The 16,571-nt window shown below is 45.1% G+C and overlaps 2 protein-coding genes across 4 annotated transcripts; both read left to right on the top strand.

Annotated features, from left to right (window-relative positions):
- Positions 1-1,299: 1,299 nt before the first annotated feature.
- RBBP5 (RB binding protein 5, histone lysine methyltransferase complex subunit) lies at positions 1,300-12,209 on the top strand. 3 transcript variants are annotated; one of them, XM_076357853.1, is made up of 14 exons: positions 1,300-1,374; positions 1,564-1,589; positions 1,708-1,880; positions 2,322-2,462; positions 2,965-3,127; positions 3,589-3,698; positions 3,874-3,993; positions 4,262-4,415; positions 4,526-4,597; positions 5,173-5,290; positions 6,094-6,163; positions 6,283-6,512; positions 6,783-6,977; positions 10,369-12,209. In XM_076357853.1, exons 1-14 carry the CDS (start codon positions 1,356-1,358, stop codon positions 10,395-10,397), a joined length of 1,620 nt encoding a protein of 539 aa, XP_076213968.1. In that variant the 5' UTR covers positions 1,300-1,355; the 3' UTR covers positions 10,398-12,209. The 3 variants fall into 3 exon arrangements, with proteins under 3 accessions (XP_076213968.1, XP_076213969.1, XP_076213970.1); XM_076357854.1 differs by having other exon boundaries at positions 10,372-12,209; XM_076357855.1 differs by having other exon boundaries at positions 6,783-6,860.
- A 617-nt stretch (positions 12,210-12,826) lies between these two features.
- On the top strand, positions 12,827-14,685 carry TMEM81 (transmembrane protein 81). Its single transcript, XM_076357965.1, has one exon. It carries the CDS (start codon positions 13,884-13,886, stop codon positions 14,676-14,678), a length of 795 nt encoding a protein of 264 aa, XP_076214080.1. The 5' UTR covers positions 12,827-13,883; the 3' UTR covers positions 14,679-14,685.
- The last annotated feature ends 1,886 nt before the right edge of the window (positions 14,686-16,571 follow it).

Raw genomic sequence — 16,571 nt, forward strand, 5'->3', positions numbered from 1 at the left:
CCATCCTGTAGCTCTAAAGTGAAGAACAGGCCTAAAATGATTTTGGAAAAAGGCTTTGTTTACAGAGGTGTGAGGTTTACATGCTGCCGTGGCTGAGGCGGCTCTGCTAGAAGAGTCGCTGAAGTCCTTGCGAGGTTCAAGTACGGCCCGAGAGGTGCTAGGAACTTGTTCTGCACTTCAGGCTCCCCAGCCCAGTTTTAAGCCTTTCCTTCACACTACGCTTAGTGGGACGAGCTGGGAGAAAACACACTCACATGAGGAACGGGCTGGAGGGCTTCAGCAGCCTGCCCCAGCGATGCTGCTTTCGCTGTATCTTGCTGCCAGAGCAGAAGTCTGCAGGACGCTTACTGCGCGTCTTGGAGCACCAGATACTTAGCTTAATTCACAGGACTGTTACTTACACTAACCGCCTTGTTTTGGGACCGAAGAGCAGTGTGGAGTTTACCTGTAAGGGGGCTGGCTGGGCTCTCCCCCCATCCCACCCTGGTGCGGGATTTGGGGATGGGGAGAGCAGCCCCCCCCCCCCCGCCTTCCCTGGCCCCGCTAATTTTAGCTGAAATAAGAGTTACTTGTGTAACTTCCCCCCCCCCCCCTTTCTAAAGCAGAACTGCCCTTTTCAGGAGAAAGCGGCCCATTATCTGCTTCAAACTCCCTCGGGGCTTAAAATAAAATAGCACTAGATGTTCTTACAGCGGCCTGGCGTGCTTGGCCGGGGGGAGCCCTGGTGCGTGTTACGGCGTTATAGGAAAATGTCACAAGCTTACCGAGCGCGTACGAGAAAGTGCAATAACCGGAACGACCGAGCTCAGCCGTTGTATTTTATTATTATTATTATTATTATTATTGTTGTTGTTGTTGTTTTTTGTATCCGACCCGCGCGGTACTATGTGTCCCCGTGTCCCCCCCCCCCCCCCCCCCGTGTGTGTGTTGTAAGAGACGCGGCTGTGAGTCCAGCCGTCGCCTACCGGGCGCCGCACAATAAAGCTGCTCTGAACGGCCGCTCCCCGCCGCTGTCGGTGGTTCTTCCGCCGCCCCCGGAGCGCCGCCCGCCGCGCCCCGGAACCTCGGGCGTGCGGCCGCGGGGCCCGCCCGGAACCCTCCCCGCGCAGGCGCCGGGGCTGCCCGCCGCGCTGCCTGAGCCCCGCCGCGCCGCCTGAGCCCCGGCCGCAGCGCGGGGAGGGGGCGGCGTTGGGTCGGGTCGCGCCGGGCCGTGAAGGGCCGCGGGGCCGGAGGAGGAGGAGGAGGAGGAAGGGGGGAGCGGGAGGTTCGTCGGGCGAGCGGCGGGGCGGCGGCAGCGCAGGCCCCCAGCGGGGTCCTTCGGCGGCGGGGACGGAGGGAGCGGGACGGCGGCCGCGATGAACCTGGAGCTGCTCGGTGGGTCCGGGGCGCGGGGGCCGCGCCGGGGGCGGGGGGGGGCGGCGGGCCGGGGGGGCCGCGTGTAGGCGGGCGTCGAGCCGTCGTCGTCCCCCCCCCCCCCCGCCGGCGGGGAGCGGCGCAGCGCGATCGGCCGGGGCCGGGCCGCGCCTCGCCTCGCTCAAGCGCCGTCTTTGCCTTTCGTTGCAGAGTCCTTCGGCCAGAACTACCCCGAGGTAAACCTCCTCCCCGCCCCGCGGGGCTGCCCCCGTCCCGCCGGCTGCTGCTGCGAGCGGCTCGGCGGCCGGGCGGGGCGGCGGCCTGACCGCCCCCTCCGCTGCCCTCTCCCCGCAGGAGGCCGACGGCACGCTGGACTGCATCAGCATGGCCCTGACCTGCACCTTCAACCGCTGGGGCACGCTGCTCGCCGTGGGCTGCAACGACGGGCGCATCGTCATCTGGGACTTCCTGACCAGGGGCATCGCCAAAATCATCAGCGCTCACATCCACCCCGTCTGCTCGCTGTGGTGAGAAAAGGCTCGGGGTTTGTTGCTGGTTTTTTTTTTTTTTTTTCTCTCAGAACAGCCGAATTCGGCGTTTGGCTGTAACTGAGCTCGTAGCCGACGCGCTGGGTACGAAAGGCTGTTCTCATTTTTGTTAGAATTTGTCCACGCCTGCGTTTGCTGAGCGTCGGGCGCTCCGATACCCTGGCAGCTCTCGACGCCTGGCCGTGTTGGTTGCTGAAATGGCAGCCCGTTGCGGGGTACTTGGTTGCGTTTTAGGGTAGTTTCCTTTAAGAGAGTTTGGAAACGCGTTACGCCTGTGAAGTTTTTGGGTGTTAGTTTATTTTTCAGGCTAACAGATTTATATCTGAGCTCGATAAGTCGGCCTGATAATTTTAAACCCTGGGTGTATGTTTTACACGTTTAAGGAGCAACTTTCAGTTGAACTGCCTCTCGTTACTGTAGCTGGAGTCGAGACGGTCACAAACTGGTGAGTGCCTCGACCGATAACATCGTGTCGCAGTGGGATGTGCTCTCTGGAGACTGCGACCAGAGATTTCGATTTCCTTCGCCTATCTTGAAAGTTCAGTACCACCCGCGAGACCAGTAAGTCCCGTGTAAAAAGGGTCGAATGCTCTCGTTTTGGTAGAACTGCTCTGGCTTTGGTAGAACTAACGATTGTTAAAATGCTTTTATTGCAGTTTGCAAAGTGATTTTTTCCGAACCTAGTAGACGCCGTCAGTGTATCTTCTTTTTGTGATCAGAACCCTAACTGGATTTGTAGTGGCTCTTTTTATTATGAAAATGTCGGGAAGGGAGGAGAGTAAACAAGGGAATAATTCTTAGAAACGTGTATAGGACTGTCTCTTTGAGTTTACAAGTTACTGCGTAAACTTGGAGAGGCTTCCAGAAAAAGAAAGGAAGTGAAAGTAGACACCGGCTTAATGTGATTTTGTGATTTTTAAAGTAACAAAGATGAAAGAAGATGATAAAAATACAGGGGTATTCTATATTTCTTGATACGGGTTGAGTTTTTTTTTCTACTTCTAAATGTGGAAACTTCTTTTCCAGAGAAGAAACTGTTGACTCTTCTTGTTCTGCTTTGCAGAAACAGAGTTTTGGTTTGTCCCATGAAGTCGGCGCCGGTGATGCTAACGCTGTCAGACTCCAAACATGTTGTCCTGCCTGTGGATGATGACTCTGATCTCAATGTCGTGGCCTCCTTTGACAGGCGAGGGGAATACATTTATACGGGCAATGCCAAGGGGAAGGTGAGACTGTAGCAGGCGGCGCTGGGTGCAGTAGCTTAGATCGCTTCCTGTCTTTATCAAGACGCTTAACGTTTCTGGGTTGCGTTCTTTGTTTTAATACACAAATAAGGCTTCTGGAATGTCTCTTGAATAACTGATACCGCGCTGATACGATCTTCTGAATAAAGCATCACGCTTTGTCTTTGAAGATCTCTAGACTATGATACTTTGAGTTAGGTCTCTGTGTTGCTGTTGTCTTTGACCGTGTTTGTTGGATCCTTTTCCAGTGTAAATAAACCAATGTTTATGTCGCAGAACTGTCGCAGAAACTGTAGTAGAAACTGCAGTTGCAGAATCCCAACTATTCCTGTGTAGATTGCTGAGGCTTCTGTTGTCAGGGTTAGTAGCTGATGCGAAAGGTACCGAAAGGGGAGTGAGTTGTTACGAAGACACTGATTGCCTTCTGTCTCCTTCATCTTCAGATCTTGGTCTTAAAAACAGACACTCAGGATCTAGTTGCTTCCTTCAGAGTGACGACTGGAACCAGCAACACCACAGCTATTAAATCGATTGAATTTGCTCGGAAAGGCAGGTGAGTTACTTCCTCTATCAGGTGGTATCTTTAAAGATGAATTGAAAGCTCTAGGGTAGATTGACAGAGCATACAAGGTCTTAAACCCCCCCCTTCTTTCATGGAACATATTCTAATTCTTTTTATTTTTTTAGTCTTCTAACGCAATGCATGTTCTGTGCCCTCTTTCCTACAGCTGCTTTTTAATAAACACAGCTGACCGGATAATCAGGGTGTACGATGGCCGTGAAATTCTAACTTGTGGACGAGATGGGGAGCCTGAACCGATGCAGAAGCTGCAGGATTTGGTGAACAGGTAAGAGGCAGCAGAATGGCTGGTCAGCCTGGCTTGAAAAGGTGAGGTTTGTGTGCTCTGCACTAACTGAGTCTCAGGGCTCAGTGTCTCATTCAGTGTAACGGACAGATGCTTTCATATGAAACCTGTCTGGCACAACCTGAAGTGTAAATATTATTTGTGAATGGGAGCGTGCAAGATCCCAGTCTGAAGAACAAGCCCACTCCTCCGTCCTCCGTGTTGTGCCGTTGTTTAACTGTTTAGCTTGCGATGTTGTTTTTGCACGCAGGACACCGTGGAAGAAGTGCTGTTTCTCTGGTGATGGTGAATATATAGTGGCAGGTTCAGCACGACAGCATGCCCTGTACATTTGGGAGAAGAGTATCGGAAACCTAGTGAAAATCCTCCACGGGACCAGAGGAGAGCTGCTCTTGGATGTAGCAGTAAGAAAACTGTCTGCTATTACAATGTTTCTTGTTATTTCGAAAACTAAGCTTTCTTAATTCCATTTACCAATTAAGTTTCTCCTCTTTTCCCTTTCAAATAAATCTAGTGGCATCCTGTCCGACCGATCATAGCTTCTATTTCAAGCGGTGTTGTGTCAATATGGGCTCAGAATCAAGTGGTAAGCGTTTTAGGTCATTTCCTTAAGAGGATTCCCCAGTGGTCTCCATACTAGTAGGGTGAATTACTGCATGTTGAAATCCTTTGTTAAATCCCAATTCGACAGGCTCGTTAGGTTCACCCGTCTAACTTGAAATATGTTTGCCATCTTGTTGAATGTGAGGAGGGTACTCGCGCTTCAGGGGCTGAACTAGTTAAGCTTTGCATTAAAGTCTTAAGTATCATCGCAGGGACATTTTATGTGTGTCCTGACTGTGTCGTGTCAGTGCAGGAAATCTGTGTGAGTGAGCCAAAACGTAGGTGGCTAAACATGAACGTACAGCTCTGGGTGTAGCAGTAATTATTACATACGGTGCAATATTTAAGGACTATTACGATGTCATATTTTCAGTAGGAACTAATTTGTGCAGTTTGTAATTTGCCACATGACTGTGGACCCGAATGAGGCTTGATTTTTATGATCCCGCGCGTGGCTTGGGGGATTTTAATGCAGAATGAGATTGTAATCACATGAGTCCTCACTACGGCTGCTGTTCCTTTGCCTGAGGTAAAAATTGGTTTGAATTTGTGGTTTAGGAAAACTGGAGTGCCTTTGCGCCTGACTTCAAAGAGCTGGATGAAAATGTAGAATACGAAGAGAGAGAGTCGGAGTTTGACATTGAAGATGAAGATAAGAGTGAACCAGAACAGACAGGTACTGCATAAACTGTGTTTCTATGTAGCAAATAGTTCGTATTCTGAATACGTGAGTGTAGCAAAAATTAAAACTAGTGGTCACGGTAGTACACGTGGGCGTTAAATGACAAAACAGGAGTGGAATAAATGAAAATGTATGAACTAGCACAATCAGTATGATTCCTGCCGATTGACATGCAACATTTTTTTTAGAAATGCCTCCCCTCTCCAGTACCTGTTTAAGCAAGAAGCAATAGCAAACAGGCGTTTATCGTTGTACGGGCTTGCTCTCGGCAGAAGCAGTGCTGAATTTGAATCAGTAGCAGCACAACCTGGCCACTTGGTGGTGCCAAAAAATTGTGTACTGTGAAAGGCTGTAGTTAAACTATGGAGAGGAATAAGGATTATTCCCGGCATACCACAGAGCTCTCCTCATTACCAGGCTTTGCAGCACTTCTCATACTTACGTTAATTGTTGTTTAGCAGTTTTTAATATTCAAGTGTAACATTGGCTTGTGCAAATTAAGCATTGAAACAAATTTCATCTGATTAAGAACTATTTTAGTGAAAACAACAAAACATTTGGAAGATGTAAAATCTTCCGTCTAGCTTTACTACTAGTGTTTTATAGCAATAGGTCTGTATTAGAACATAGAAAAAAAATAAAAACCTGATGGATTTAAGAGGAAATTCTTTAGGTTTGTTTTCTGCTTTAGTTTTCATTTCTGCATGCTGAGACATTTAAGTGCAGTCCCGTTCTTTTGAAGTCATTTGGTCTTTTCCTTACTGTCTTTAATTCTTCTTTTTTCCCCTCGTTCCCAGGTGCTGATGCTGCAGAAGATGAAGAAGTGGATGTAACTAGTGTGGATCCCATTGCTGCCTTCTGCAGCAGGTGAAAGAGTAATTGTTTTCTTTAAAGTATGAATAGAAAATGTATCCCTAAGATTCTCTGTATAATATGTTACAATAACCCCTAATTTTAAATGAAGGCAAATTTTTTTTCTTTCACAGCGATGAAGAACTGGAGGACTCCAAGGCTCTGCTTTACTTACCCATTGCTCCTGAAGTTGAAGATCCAGAAGAAAACCCCTATGGGCCTCCACCAGATGCGGTTCAGAGTTCTTTAACTGATGAGGGAATAGGTTCTGAGAAGAAGAGGCAGTCCTCCTCTGATGGACCTCAGGCACCAAAGAAGAAGCCCAAAACCACCAACATTGAACTACAAGGAGTACCTAATGATGGTGCGTAGAAGCTGACATTGCAGAATAGGCAATAAAACATCTGAGATGGTCTGAAGACCAGAAGTTCAGAAGGTCACTCCTTAATTTTCATCTTCCTGTGAAGTCCCTTCTTACAGCAGTTATTAACGGTCACCAACTGCAAATTTTGCTGGCGTTTTGCAAAGCGGGAATGAGTAAAGGCATCCCGAAACTGTAATTTTTAACGATGTATGTGCTGATAGAAGCATCCCAAGAGATAACTCGCTTTGGTAACACCTTGTCTCTCCACAGAAGTCCATCCGCTGCTGGGTGTGAAGGGAGATGGTAAATCCAAGAAGAAGCAAGCAGGCAGGCCTAAAGGATCAAAAGGTAAAGACAAAGATTCTCCATTTAAACCGAAACTCTACAAAGGGGACAGAGGTGCTTTACCTCTGGAAGGAGCAGCGAAGGGTAAAGTGCAGGCGGAGCTGGGACAGCCTTTGACAGGTAAGGAGAACCCAGCGTGAGCGTCGTTGGCTTGCTTGGTGGCCTTGCTTTGTACAGACCCTGACTTAATATAGTCATAGCATTTTATCTTCCCAAATGGCACTTGCTCACTAAACGTTTAGCTGCTGTCAAGGATAGGCAAAATTTTACATTTTTTTAAGTGGAAGTGCTTTCAATATTTTTAATAAAACTGATATCCATGCCTGTGTTGTTGCATATAAAGAGCATGTAGGGTTTTTAATAGAGATTGAGCACTATTTCAAAAGCAAAAAATCTTTTCGATGACTTTAATCTTTTTGATAACTTCTATCGACTCTTACATAAACAGTAATAACGTTTGGTTTTGCTGGGTTGATTGGGGGGGGGGGGATGTAAATAGTGAAGGATTCTGAAGCTTAAATTGACATTTTGTGCCGTCAATACTAGGCAGAGCGATGAAGAACAGAAAAGTTCTGTAAGCGGAACTAGGAAATGGAGCATCAATAATGGTCCGTTTGATACACGAACCCTGAGATAAAAGTCAGGAGCTGAATTTTCTATTCCTAGCTATACAGCAGCCTTAGTTAAATTCCAGAAAGTACAGTTGCTGTAAATGAGGATAGATTTTGGTGGACTTTTCTCTCTTTTTTTTTTTTTTTTTTTTTGGACATATTTTGTCGGTTGTGTACTAAAACAGGACTGTTGCAGTCACCTTTGGGGCTCAGACTTAGTCTCAGAGAGACTAAACGTTTCCCTTCTGTCTCATTTGCTACTTCAGCTTCTTATTTGGGAAAAGTTCATTCAAGTGTAGTAAAGAAAGCACGTGTTTGGATTAAGTGATGTGGACTCCCTTTTTTTTTTTTTTTTAGATTGTAATGAAGAACTCAGGGTTGATACATAAACGGTTTCAAAGACACAGTGTAGTTGATCTATCAAATTTTGCTTTTCCTTGAACTCAGCAGCTGCTGCTGTGGATTTTAGACTCTACAGAAGTGGTTTTATTTTTCCCTCCCTTCCTTCCCTCACCGCTGGTCCTATGCTACCCACCTTGCTCATTGTCCTTCCTGCTCAGCTCCTGTTATGTTGCTTGTACTAGTACTGATAATTGCTATTTGTAGAAAACGGGAATGTGATAAAAGAAACGTAGTCTATACATGGAAGAATGTGGTGGATGTTTTCTGGGCTTCCATTTAATCCTTTCACACTGCACCTTGCAAAATCCAGAAATGAAACAGCCAAGAATATCCTTAGCCCTCGTTTGTACCCTGGGAGGTACTGAGTAGCTTCTAGTGTCAGATTTACCGGACAGGGTAATTCTCTTTTGACTTCTCAAATCATTGGGAGGCATCCAGTATGTTTTAAAGTACGATAGTAAGGAATTGTCTGGGTTGTGTAGGTCCTCAGATGTTTTTGCTGGCACCTGTTACACATCCTGATTGCTCTGTTGTGCCACGCTGGATGGACAAGACCGGTTTGAAGACCGAATTGAGTATAACCGTTAGTTTCATCAGCAGGCCTGTTGATTGCTTTCTTTTATCACGCTGCTAATTAACACGACCATATGCAAAAGGATATAGATGAGAAAGGATCGTGCACTGGAAACAACAATGTGGCTTCCAAAACGAATTTCAGTCATTTGCTTCAGAAAATCAATGCTGTGTGTTTTGACTTTTCCATGTTTAAGTAGCTGTATAAGCAGTCTGTTTTCAGAGAAGTAGTTTTAATAGCAAGTATTTTTGTTCAACTTTTTCAAGGTATGTTTATGTAAGTTTGTTATCCGCTTGTTTTACTAATTTGCTCGATCTACGTTTGTAGACAGATCTCAGCGTACTTTCTTCTCGCAGCTTGGGATCACTATTGCATCGGTCTGTTCCGAGAGCTGGAAAAATAATACTCCCATTTCCTCTAACGCATTTCAAATGAAGCAACATTCTAGGCAGACTCCTTGTTTTTTACACATCCTTGCAAAGCCGTATTTGGGAGGATTTTTGTGTGGTTTTGCTTGTAATGCTCCCATGCAGTTGTTATAGTCTGACTTGCTATAAAAGACAGCAGTGGAATTTTACTGGCTACTGCTGCTGAGCTTGGGATGTGCATACCCGTGCCAGTACAGTGAGCTTTGGGTTTTGGACGCTGTAAAATGGAAATTTTCTTTTCTTACGAACAAATGGGTTTAGACCCAAGTTCCCTACTTACTTTACCCATCTGTTGGAGGTGGTAGAGCTTTCTAAAATTTACTTTTAGTCTTTGTTGCCTGTAAGCACTTTAAGGTATTTTTCCATGTTGGTGTTCTTTAGCTTGACTGAGCTATGGGCAAATAATTAATATTGCTATAATGGACTTCTGTCTCTCATTAGGACCTGTTGTTATGCTCCCTTCTACAGTACTGTTGACTTAAGAGGATCTGATAGATCCGTGCAGTAGATCTCAGTAGTCAGTGTTGGAAGTGTCTATATGAGTCATGTTATAAGAACAGACTGTCCGCTGAAAGAAACCGTCGCTTGGATCTTTCCAAACTCACAGTAGTCTTTCAGTCCATGAAGTTCATGTCTGTCTTCCTCTGTTCTCTTTATGGCTCCCGCTTAAAATTCCTGTTTTGGGTAGCCAGTTTTTTCTTGGGGTGGTTGGTGTTCCACCACGTGCTGATACACACTTCCAAATTCAAATGGCCACCTGCCTGGGATCCTGGAGCCAAGACTGCCTTTTCTGTCTCTCGTGCATGAAGCTGTTAATTCTGCTAGTTCCTTGTGCGCTTGCTTTCTGAAGTAACTAATCGGTCGCTAAAACAGTCACACAACAAGCATTTCTCCTCTGGAAACTGTTTGCTGATATGCCATAATACAGTGTCTTTCTGCAAGCTGCGTGGCCGGGACTTGGAGCCCGCTGCAAGTGCGTCTGTGTCACTGTGCTGTGCAGTCTGGCAGTAAATGTCTTATTCTTAAAGCTGCTGTGTCAAAATCAGGTTTTGTGTAAACAAACTGAGAGGCTTGATCCATTTTATAGTTTTAGAATAAAATCTTACGGCGATCTGGTTTAACCCAAACTTAGGTGGAACTTGTTGTTTTCAGTTGTGCTTTTGCTCTGAGATTTTGGGATTGGTGAATCAAAAAATTTTACACCAGGTAAGTTTGCTCGCAACTTTGTGCAGTAAAAGCTCAGAGTTGCTTAGCCACCTTGTCCATGCCTGTGCACGTGATCTCAAATACAAGTGCAGAAATACTAGAGATCTTAATTTGTCATAGGCGGTGTCTTGTTGATTATATCTCATTCTGGAAAGAATGGTTTTATCTAGAAAATCTTGTTCTCTTTCAGTTTTTTTCTGGAAATGCTACCGTATTTGGTGGTCTCTGGTTTCTGGTAACATCTGTTTGAGTCTGATTACTTATTTTTCACCTGTCTTTGATCTCTTTAGCAGGTGGTGCAATCTCAGAATTGTTATGAAGACACTCTTCTCTATCTTCCTGTACTCTTTCCTATATTGGCACCATAATGTGGAAAACAGATGAAATGCTCAGTCAGAGTGGACTGACTAAAACAGCAGACTGATTGTTCACGGATTCAGGGAGTGACTTTTGTAAGAAATGAATATGGAAGAGGAAACGGCCTTCGTTCCTCCTTAACTGCCTCTTCATGGAACAGTGTAAGATGCTGACTCTCAGGTCATGCGATTTGCAAAGAGACTAACTGGACTGCCTTTGGGTTGACATATGTATTTCTCAAGTGAGCCGGTACCCAACGTTCTGCCACTCCACAGCTCATCAGCCATTGTCTTTAAATATTTTTTTTCTTTTGTTCCTGGATTGAAGAATACCCAAAGTCTGTATTTTTATTCCCGATGCCGTATGACTGTGTATCCTGCAAACTTCCCTTTCTTTGCTGTTAATTTTCCTTTCAGTGAGTTGTAAGTCCTTCTATGCCAGCTGCATTACCTTATCAGCTTTTCTGTTAGCTCAGTGTGATGTCTTCTGTGCTGACATGCTTAGTAAAGCGCTGCTGCTGATGTGCCAGGTTTGATTTCATCTCAAGTGGACAGAGATCCAATGTGAAGAATCAAGGCACCCTCTGAAGTCTGCAAAGAATGAATCGTCATATTGTGAATATTTTAGATGTGAAGGATGACTCTGCTTACGGGAAGAGGAACAAGTGGAAGTAGCTCTAGATAAAATACTCAGTTTATATGCTTTCTTCTAGCCTGTGATATGAAAAGCTGTGTTGGCAGTTTCTTTCTCTCTTTGCAAGTGTTTTTATTCTGTCTCTTTCCTGTGAGGTGCCCTACCAGAAACAACTGGTTCCCTCCTTAGCTGGTAGGTACTGGCAGCTGGAGAAGAAACAGAACCAATGTTTCTCCGAACTGAAACAGTAGGTTTTCAGGGTTTTTTTTCCCCACTTCTGGATCAAGAATGGAAGAAAGATGAATGCTAACAGCTCATTCCCAGCCATGCTTCAACCTTTTAATCCTTAAAGACGGTTGTAATATTTTCCTTGTGGGAATGGGAAGAGACGCTTTCTCTATCCAACACCTACAGCCTCTCTGTAGTACCTCTCTCTACTAGACCAACCGCCTGTTAAAAGAAAGTTTTCATTCCTAATGCCCCTTGTTTTATAGACTTTTATAGTTCCTATGCAATTACTTTCAGTTTTTCCCTAGATGTAATTATTGAGATTATCACTACGTATTTAAATTTTCAGTGTCCTGCAGACATGAAAAACCAAGAAGAGGAGTCATAAAGAGATTGATTAATTTGCAGTCGGAAGTATGCATAGTTGCATGAGATATAAGCGTGGGAAGAGAGGAGACATTTTAAATCGGAAGGTTTTTTAAAACTGGTATTTTCATTTCTGGCTTTGGTACAGTGGCCTGCTTCATTTAATGAAATTCATTCCCATGCGTACAGTATTAGTTCTCTTTGTTCGTTCTGCTTGTAGGATGACTCGCATCTTTCCTGGAACACTGTTATGTCAAATCCACCCATACGTGGTGTGGCTGAGCCCACAAGCTTTGAAAGATGCACAGGCAATGGTTCTCTAGATTATTTTAAAGCATATAATTTGCCACAGACTCCAGCCTTCATTTCTGTTAAAACTTCTCTGTACAGTGTATATGTCCTTGGTTTATGTTCTTCCATCTTTTATTTTATTTTTTGGTATCTGTAGTTTTGTATAATATTTGTCGGATACTGGCTTGATGGTAGTATTTAGCAGTGATGTTAGTTTTTGTGTTTGTAAATAAAGAGGTATGTTTTATTTCCTAAAGTCAATGGGTAAGTTTTGGCTTTTCCATACTTCCGTGATTGTTTATACTGTGACAATGTTTAGGAATCCTACAATACAGCTCCGCTGCAAACGCAAACATACTGTGCCTTCACCACAGCTGGTGCGTTGTTGTTTGTTTGGTTGTTTTTTTAGCGTGGCATTTGGTTGATGATCTCTTTTCAAGAGACAGGAGTAAATCTGTAGTCCAATAAAAGCCCTGTATCCCCGAGTGCAGCCTAGGCGCTCCGAGACAGACGTGCGAAAGGGGAGCTGAACACACAGCGTGCTGGGCGTAGAGTGCACCTCCAGGGAAACTGAATGTGGAAAATACATCTACTAGATCTTCAGAAGTCTTCATTTTAATAAATTAAGGATTTTTAGGAAGAGAAATAAGGACATTCGTTAGCAGAGCTGTTGAAGAACATGGCAATCCAAATCCTTTCTGCAATCCATAATTCAGGTGCTGGTAAGGAGATACTGATTATTGAACTGGCTTGACCACAGTTCAGTTACGCCATCAGAAATAAGTCACTTTGATTTTTTTTTTTTCATGAAGAACTTTTGTAGTAGTGCATTATTCTTTTGGGACGCTTGAGTGTTCACTAAGTGAATTGTTCTGGGTGTACGAGTGGCTTCTGTTTTACAGATGCATCAGTTGAACGCGGAGATTTTGGCTCAGATTGCTCGTCGGAGTCAGTGGCTGTATGTGGCGCAGAGCGCGGGGCTCAGGCTCACAGCTCCTCTGAGTGATGTTGCGAGGCCAGTGCTGTTGAATCCCTTCTGAGTCTGATAGTGGATGTCAAGAGCCTTATACGATGCTTTTGTGCTGAGTCCTCATCTCGGAGGACTCGCTTTGGCTTCAGACTTAGGGAAGTTCTTTGTTCTCCCTCGGAAGGTTTGGGGCCGCATTCTGACCCGGGCAGCCGGACTGTGACATCGGCACCGCTTCCCCGGGAACATGGGCTCGCGGAGACGTGAGTGACCAGTGAACCCTGTGTAGAGATGGATGTCGTCAGTGACAAAATACTGTTCAGATTGCCTTTGATGGCAGTGCCATCAGACTGTCTAGACGTTGAAATCGTGTTTTTGTGATCTTGGTAATTTGGGGAGTGCTTTAGATTTTGGTGTATAAAACAACTGGTATATGAACCAGAACTGCGTAGGTGCTGCGTAAGGAATTAGGCTTTCTTTATGCTCAACAGCATTATTTTAAAGGTTCCAGTAGCGATTACTTATATTGTTTTATAGTTTGGTGGGAAAATGAAACTGGAACAGTACTTCTTTACAGTGGCAATTCATCTAAAATAGTACGTAAAATCTTACAGAGAAGGGAGGACTTAATCTTTTTTAAAATTGTCAAATAGATCCCAATTGCTGGAATATAGTGGATTAAAACATTCTGCTGCTGTGTTACACGAACTGGAATTTATGATTCACACTGACCAACGTAGTAACGTGTTGCATCTTCTTTAGCAGTGTTGTACTTCAAGCCTGTCTTGTTGGAGGGTTTTTCCTAACAGAAGGATTGTGTCTTGAAGATGATGCTGGTGGGATTTCAGAAATACTTAGTTTGAAGGTTTACAAAGAATGATTTGTGGGTTCGTTTTTGGTTCTTTTTGACTACTGAATTTGCACAGCTTTAGAAAGCAGCACAGGTGATTGATAACCCCCGATATGAAGACCTTGGGGAACAGCCACATCCTTGGGATATTACTTTGTGCTTTCTATCTAGTGTTGGTAGTTTCCTCTGAAACTGAAATTACCATCCCAGAAGAGCTGAAGTCAGCTGTAGCGAAAATTGCAGTCAACAGCACATCCTGCAGCGTCACCTGTGGGCTGGGCTTCAAACTGGAGGAGATATGCGAGATCACTCCGGACGGAGGGAGGAGGAATTGTACCTTGCGCCGGTCGGGCTGCCTGACCAGCTGGGTTTGTGGCTTACTCCACTTCACCGTCCCTGTGGGCAAACCCTTCCAGTTCAGCTGCCTGACCTCGGACGCAGTCGGCTTTGGTAGCCGAGCCTATAGCTATACGTGGAGGCTTGCTCAAGGCCTTATCACCACAAATGATGTACTGTTCAAACCTTTCAAAAACCCCGATTCTGTCATCAGATTTTCCCCTACCAGGGAATCTGATGCAGGGACTTACCGATGTGATGTGCAGATGTTGAAGACCTTCAGAGTCATCAAGAGGGTCTACTTTGGGGTCAGAGTGATCCAAAATGACTTAGTGGATCTGAACTTTCAAAAATCCCTGACCTGGGAACAGAAGTTGGCGGCAAATAAGGAGGAAGGAAACACAGAAAACAGCACCCATGAAGAAGTGCAAGAGCAGCAGCACTTTTGGCAAGGAGAATTGTTTTATGAATGCTTGGTAGGCATTGGAAGTGGAGTGATAGGGGGTGTCTTGGTGAGCATGGCTCTCTACTTCTTCCAGAAGATTTTGGGAAGGAGAGCTGCAGAGAAATGAATGAGATTTAATGCAATTGCTTGTCTCTGTCTCCTTATTAGCGTTGATGCAGTATTCTGTGATGTTTGTAAATATTTTTTTTTTTTTCTGGCTGACACAATCTATTTCCAAATATTTTCTTAAGCTTCGGAGTCTGGTAAATTAGTACAGAACTGTAGCACCAGAGCTTGAGTCTTAATGGAGTAGTGCAAACAGTAGCTCCAGATGGGGCAAGGCAGTTTGCCTCCACGTTGTGCGAAAGGATGGTCTGGAATGGTCCAGACAGGAGGTAGAGGACACTGAGCCACAGAAACTGCCCACTGCTTGCTGCTAACTACCTTGCCATGCTCCTCTAGCTGGCCTTTATTTTACCTCTAGGTGTTCGGGGTTTTTTTTTTATTTAGTTAATAACTTGCAATCCCGATTCCTGTCTTATTTCCTCGAATTTCTTCTGCTTTGCCCAGAACTCTGGTGATGTGAGCTGACACGGATCACAATTTGGTAGATGGTGTTTCTCCAGCAAGAGGTGCAAAGAAGTAAGGATGCTTTCGAGGTGGGCTTACAGACCAGGTTTCCTGGCTGTCTGGTGTCCTTTCCATCAGATCCAAGTGGTCTGGTCTCAGCAGCTGGGGGGCAGCGTGGGGACAAGGGGTGGACCACCACGGCCTGCTTCCTCTAGAGAGATTCATCTCCCCGCACTGCAGCCTGGAAAACAGTAAAGTCTCTTCAAGCGATAGCCCTGTTTCAGAGCTTGCCCTGTTTCCTTTGTAGTGTAGAATAGCGAAGCAGGGAGCATTGGGTAGCACAAGCAAATCTTCAATTTGAGCACTGCTGCTTAGGAACATAACTGGGTGATTTTAATCATGACTCAGAGCTGAGCTCATTCCTGAAACCTTTAAAGGGGGAGGAAGGAAAGAGTTCAGTGGGCTTGTGGATCTTTCATGTTTCTAGTAATTAATAAGTATAAAACATGCAGCAGCTCAGTAAGGAGTATTGTTTCCCCCTTGGTAGCAGAATCCACAGAGGGACCTATTAAGTGCCTTCAAGACTTTCTGTCTCTTATTTCACAGTAAACAACTGTATTTACTAAGTCTGTTTCCTTTTTTTCTGTGAACTAAAGTACAGGAATGCATAGCACACCCAATTCTGGGGAAAATAATGATACGACTCTAATATTAAAGATTGAAGCATACTATTTTTTTTCCTTTTTACCAGGACAATAACAAAAAAGCTTTAATATAGAAAGAGATGGATATAGAAGTAAATATCTTATTTGCAGAGAATCCTATATAAAAAAAATCAGGCTGAAACATAGTGAGCCAAATCTTCATGTACAGTCAAGTTGGTAATAAGTATATCGGGACAACAATCTGTAGACCCTGGGGTTGTCTAGCTGCATTTGAGTGGAGAAGCAAGCCTGTCATCGGGCTTGAATTCCCGGTTTGTAGTTTTACTGAGTTCCCTGTTTCTGCGGGGAGACTTTAATGGCCACAATAACCAGCAGAAGTTTGGAAATGTTGGGGGGAACCGGTCGGCGGTGATAGAAGATGCTTTCGGGAAGTTGCACTGTCCTTTCCTGATGCCTGGGGCGACCCTCTGGGGAGGGACAGGAGGGTTGCCACACAGTTGTGACAGACAGCAAGGGACTGTATGTCCTTCCATCTGGCGACCTGGTCCTGTGGGTCAGAAGCTCCTGAATGGTGATCCAGTTGTCCAAGATTTTCTTGTTTCTGTTCTTCATCAGCTGCTTCTGACTCAGCTCCACAATACTGAAGTTTCTCCTGTGCTCAGCGCTGGCTTTGTCTTCGCTGGGCTGTTCCCTCTGGCTCTGCAATGCTTTTCTCTGTTTCTGTTCCTCGGCTAGGAGCGTGTGCTGCTTTCTCTGATCCTTATTCCAGTATTTCCCAGTCTTTC

The sequence above is a fragment of the Aptenodytes patagonicus genome, chromosome 22 (assembly GCF_965638725.1).
Source record: "Aptenodytes patagonicus chromosome 22, bAptPat1.pri.cur, whole genome shotgun sequence".
Lineage (NCBI taxonomy): Eukaryota > Metazoa > Chordata > Aves > Sphenisciformes > Spheniscidae > Aptenodytes > Aptenodytes patagonicus.

Excerpts from the sequence above, each read along its gene's own strand:
- TMEM81 (XM_076357965.1), top strand. The coding sequence starts at position 13,884 with ATGAAGACCTTGGGGAACAGCCACATCCTTGGGATATTACTTTGTGCT.
- RBBP5 (XM_076357853.1), top strand. Across the intron at positions 1,881-2,321 it reads CACCCCGTCTGCTCGCTGTG|CTGGAGTCGAGACGGTCACA; the intron begins GTGAGAAAAGGC and ends TCGTTACTGTAG. Across the intron at positions 5,291-6,093 it reads GAGTGAACCAGAACAGACAG|GTGCTGATGCTGCAGAAGAT; the intron begins GTACTGCATAAA and ends CCTCGTTCCCAG.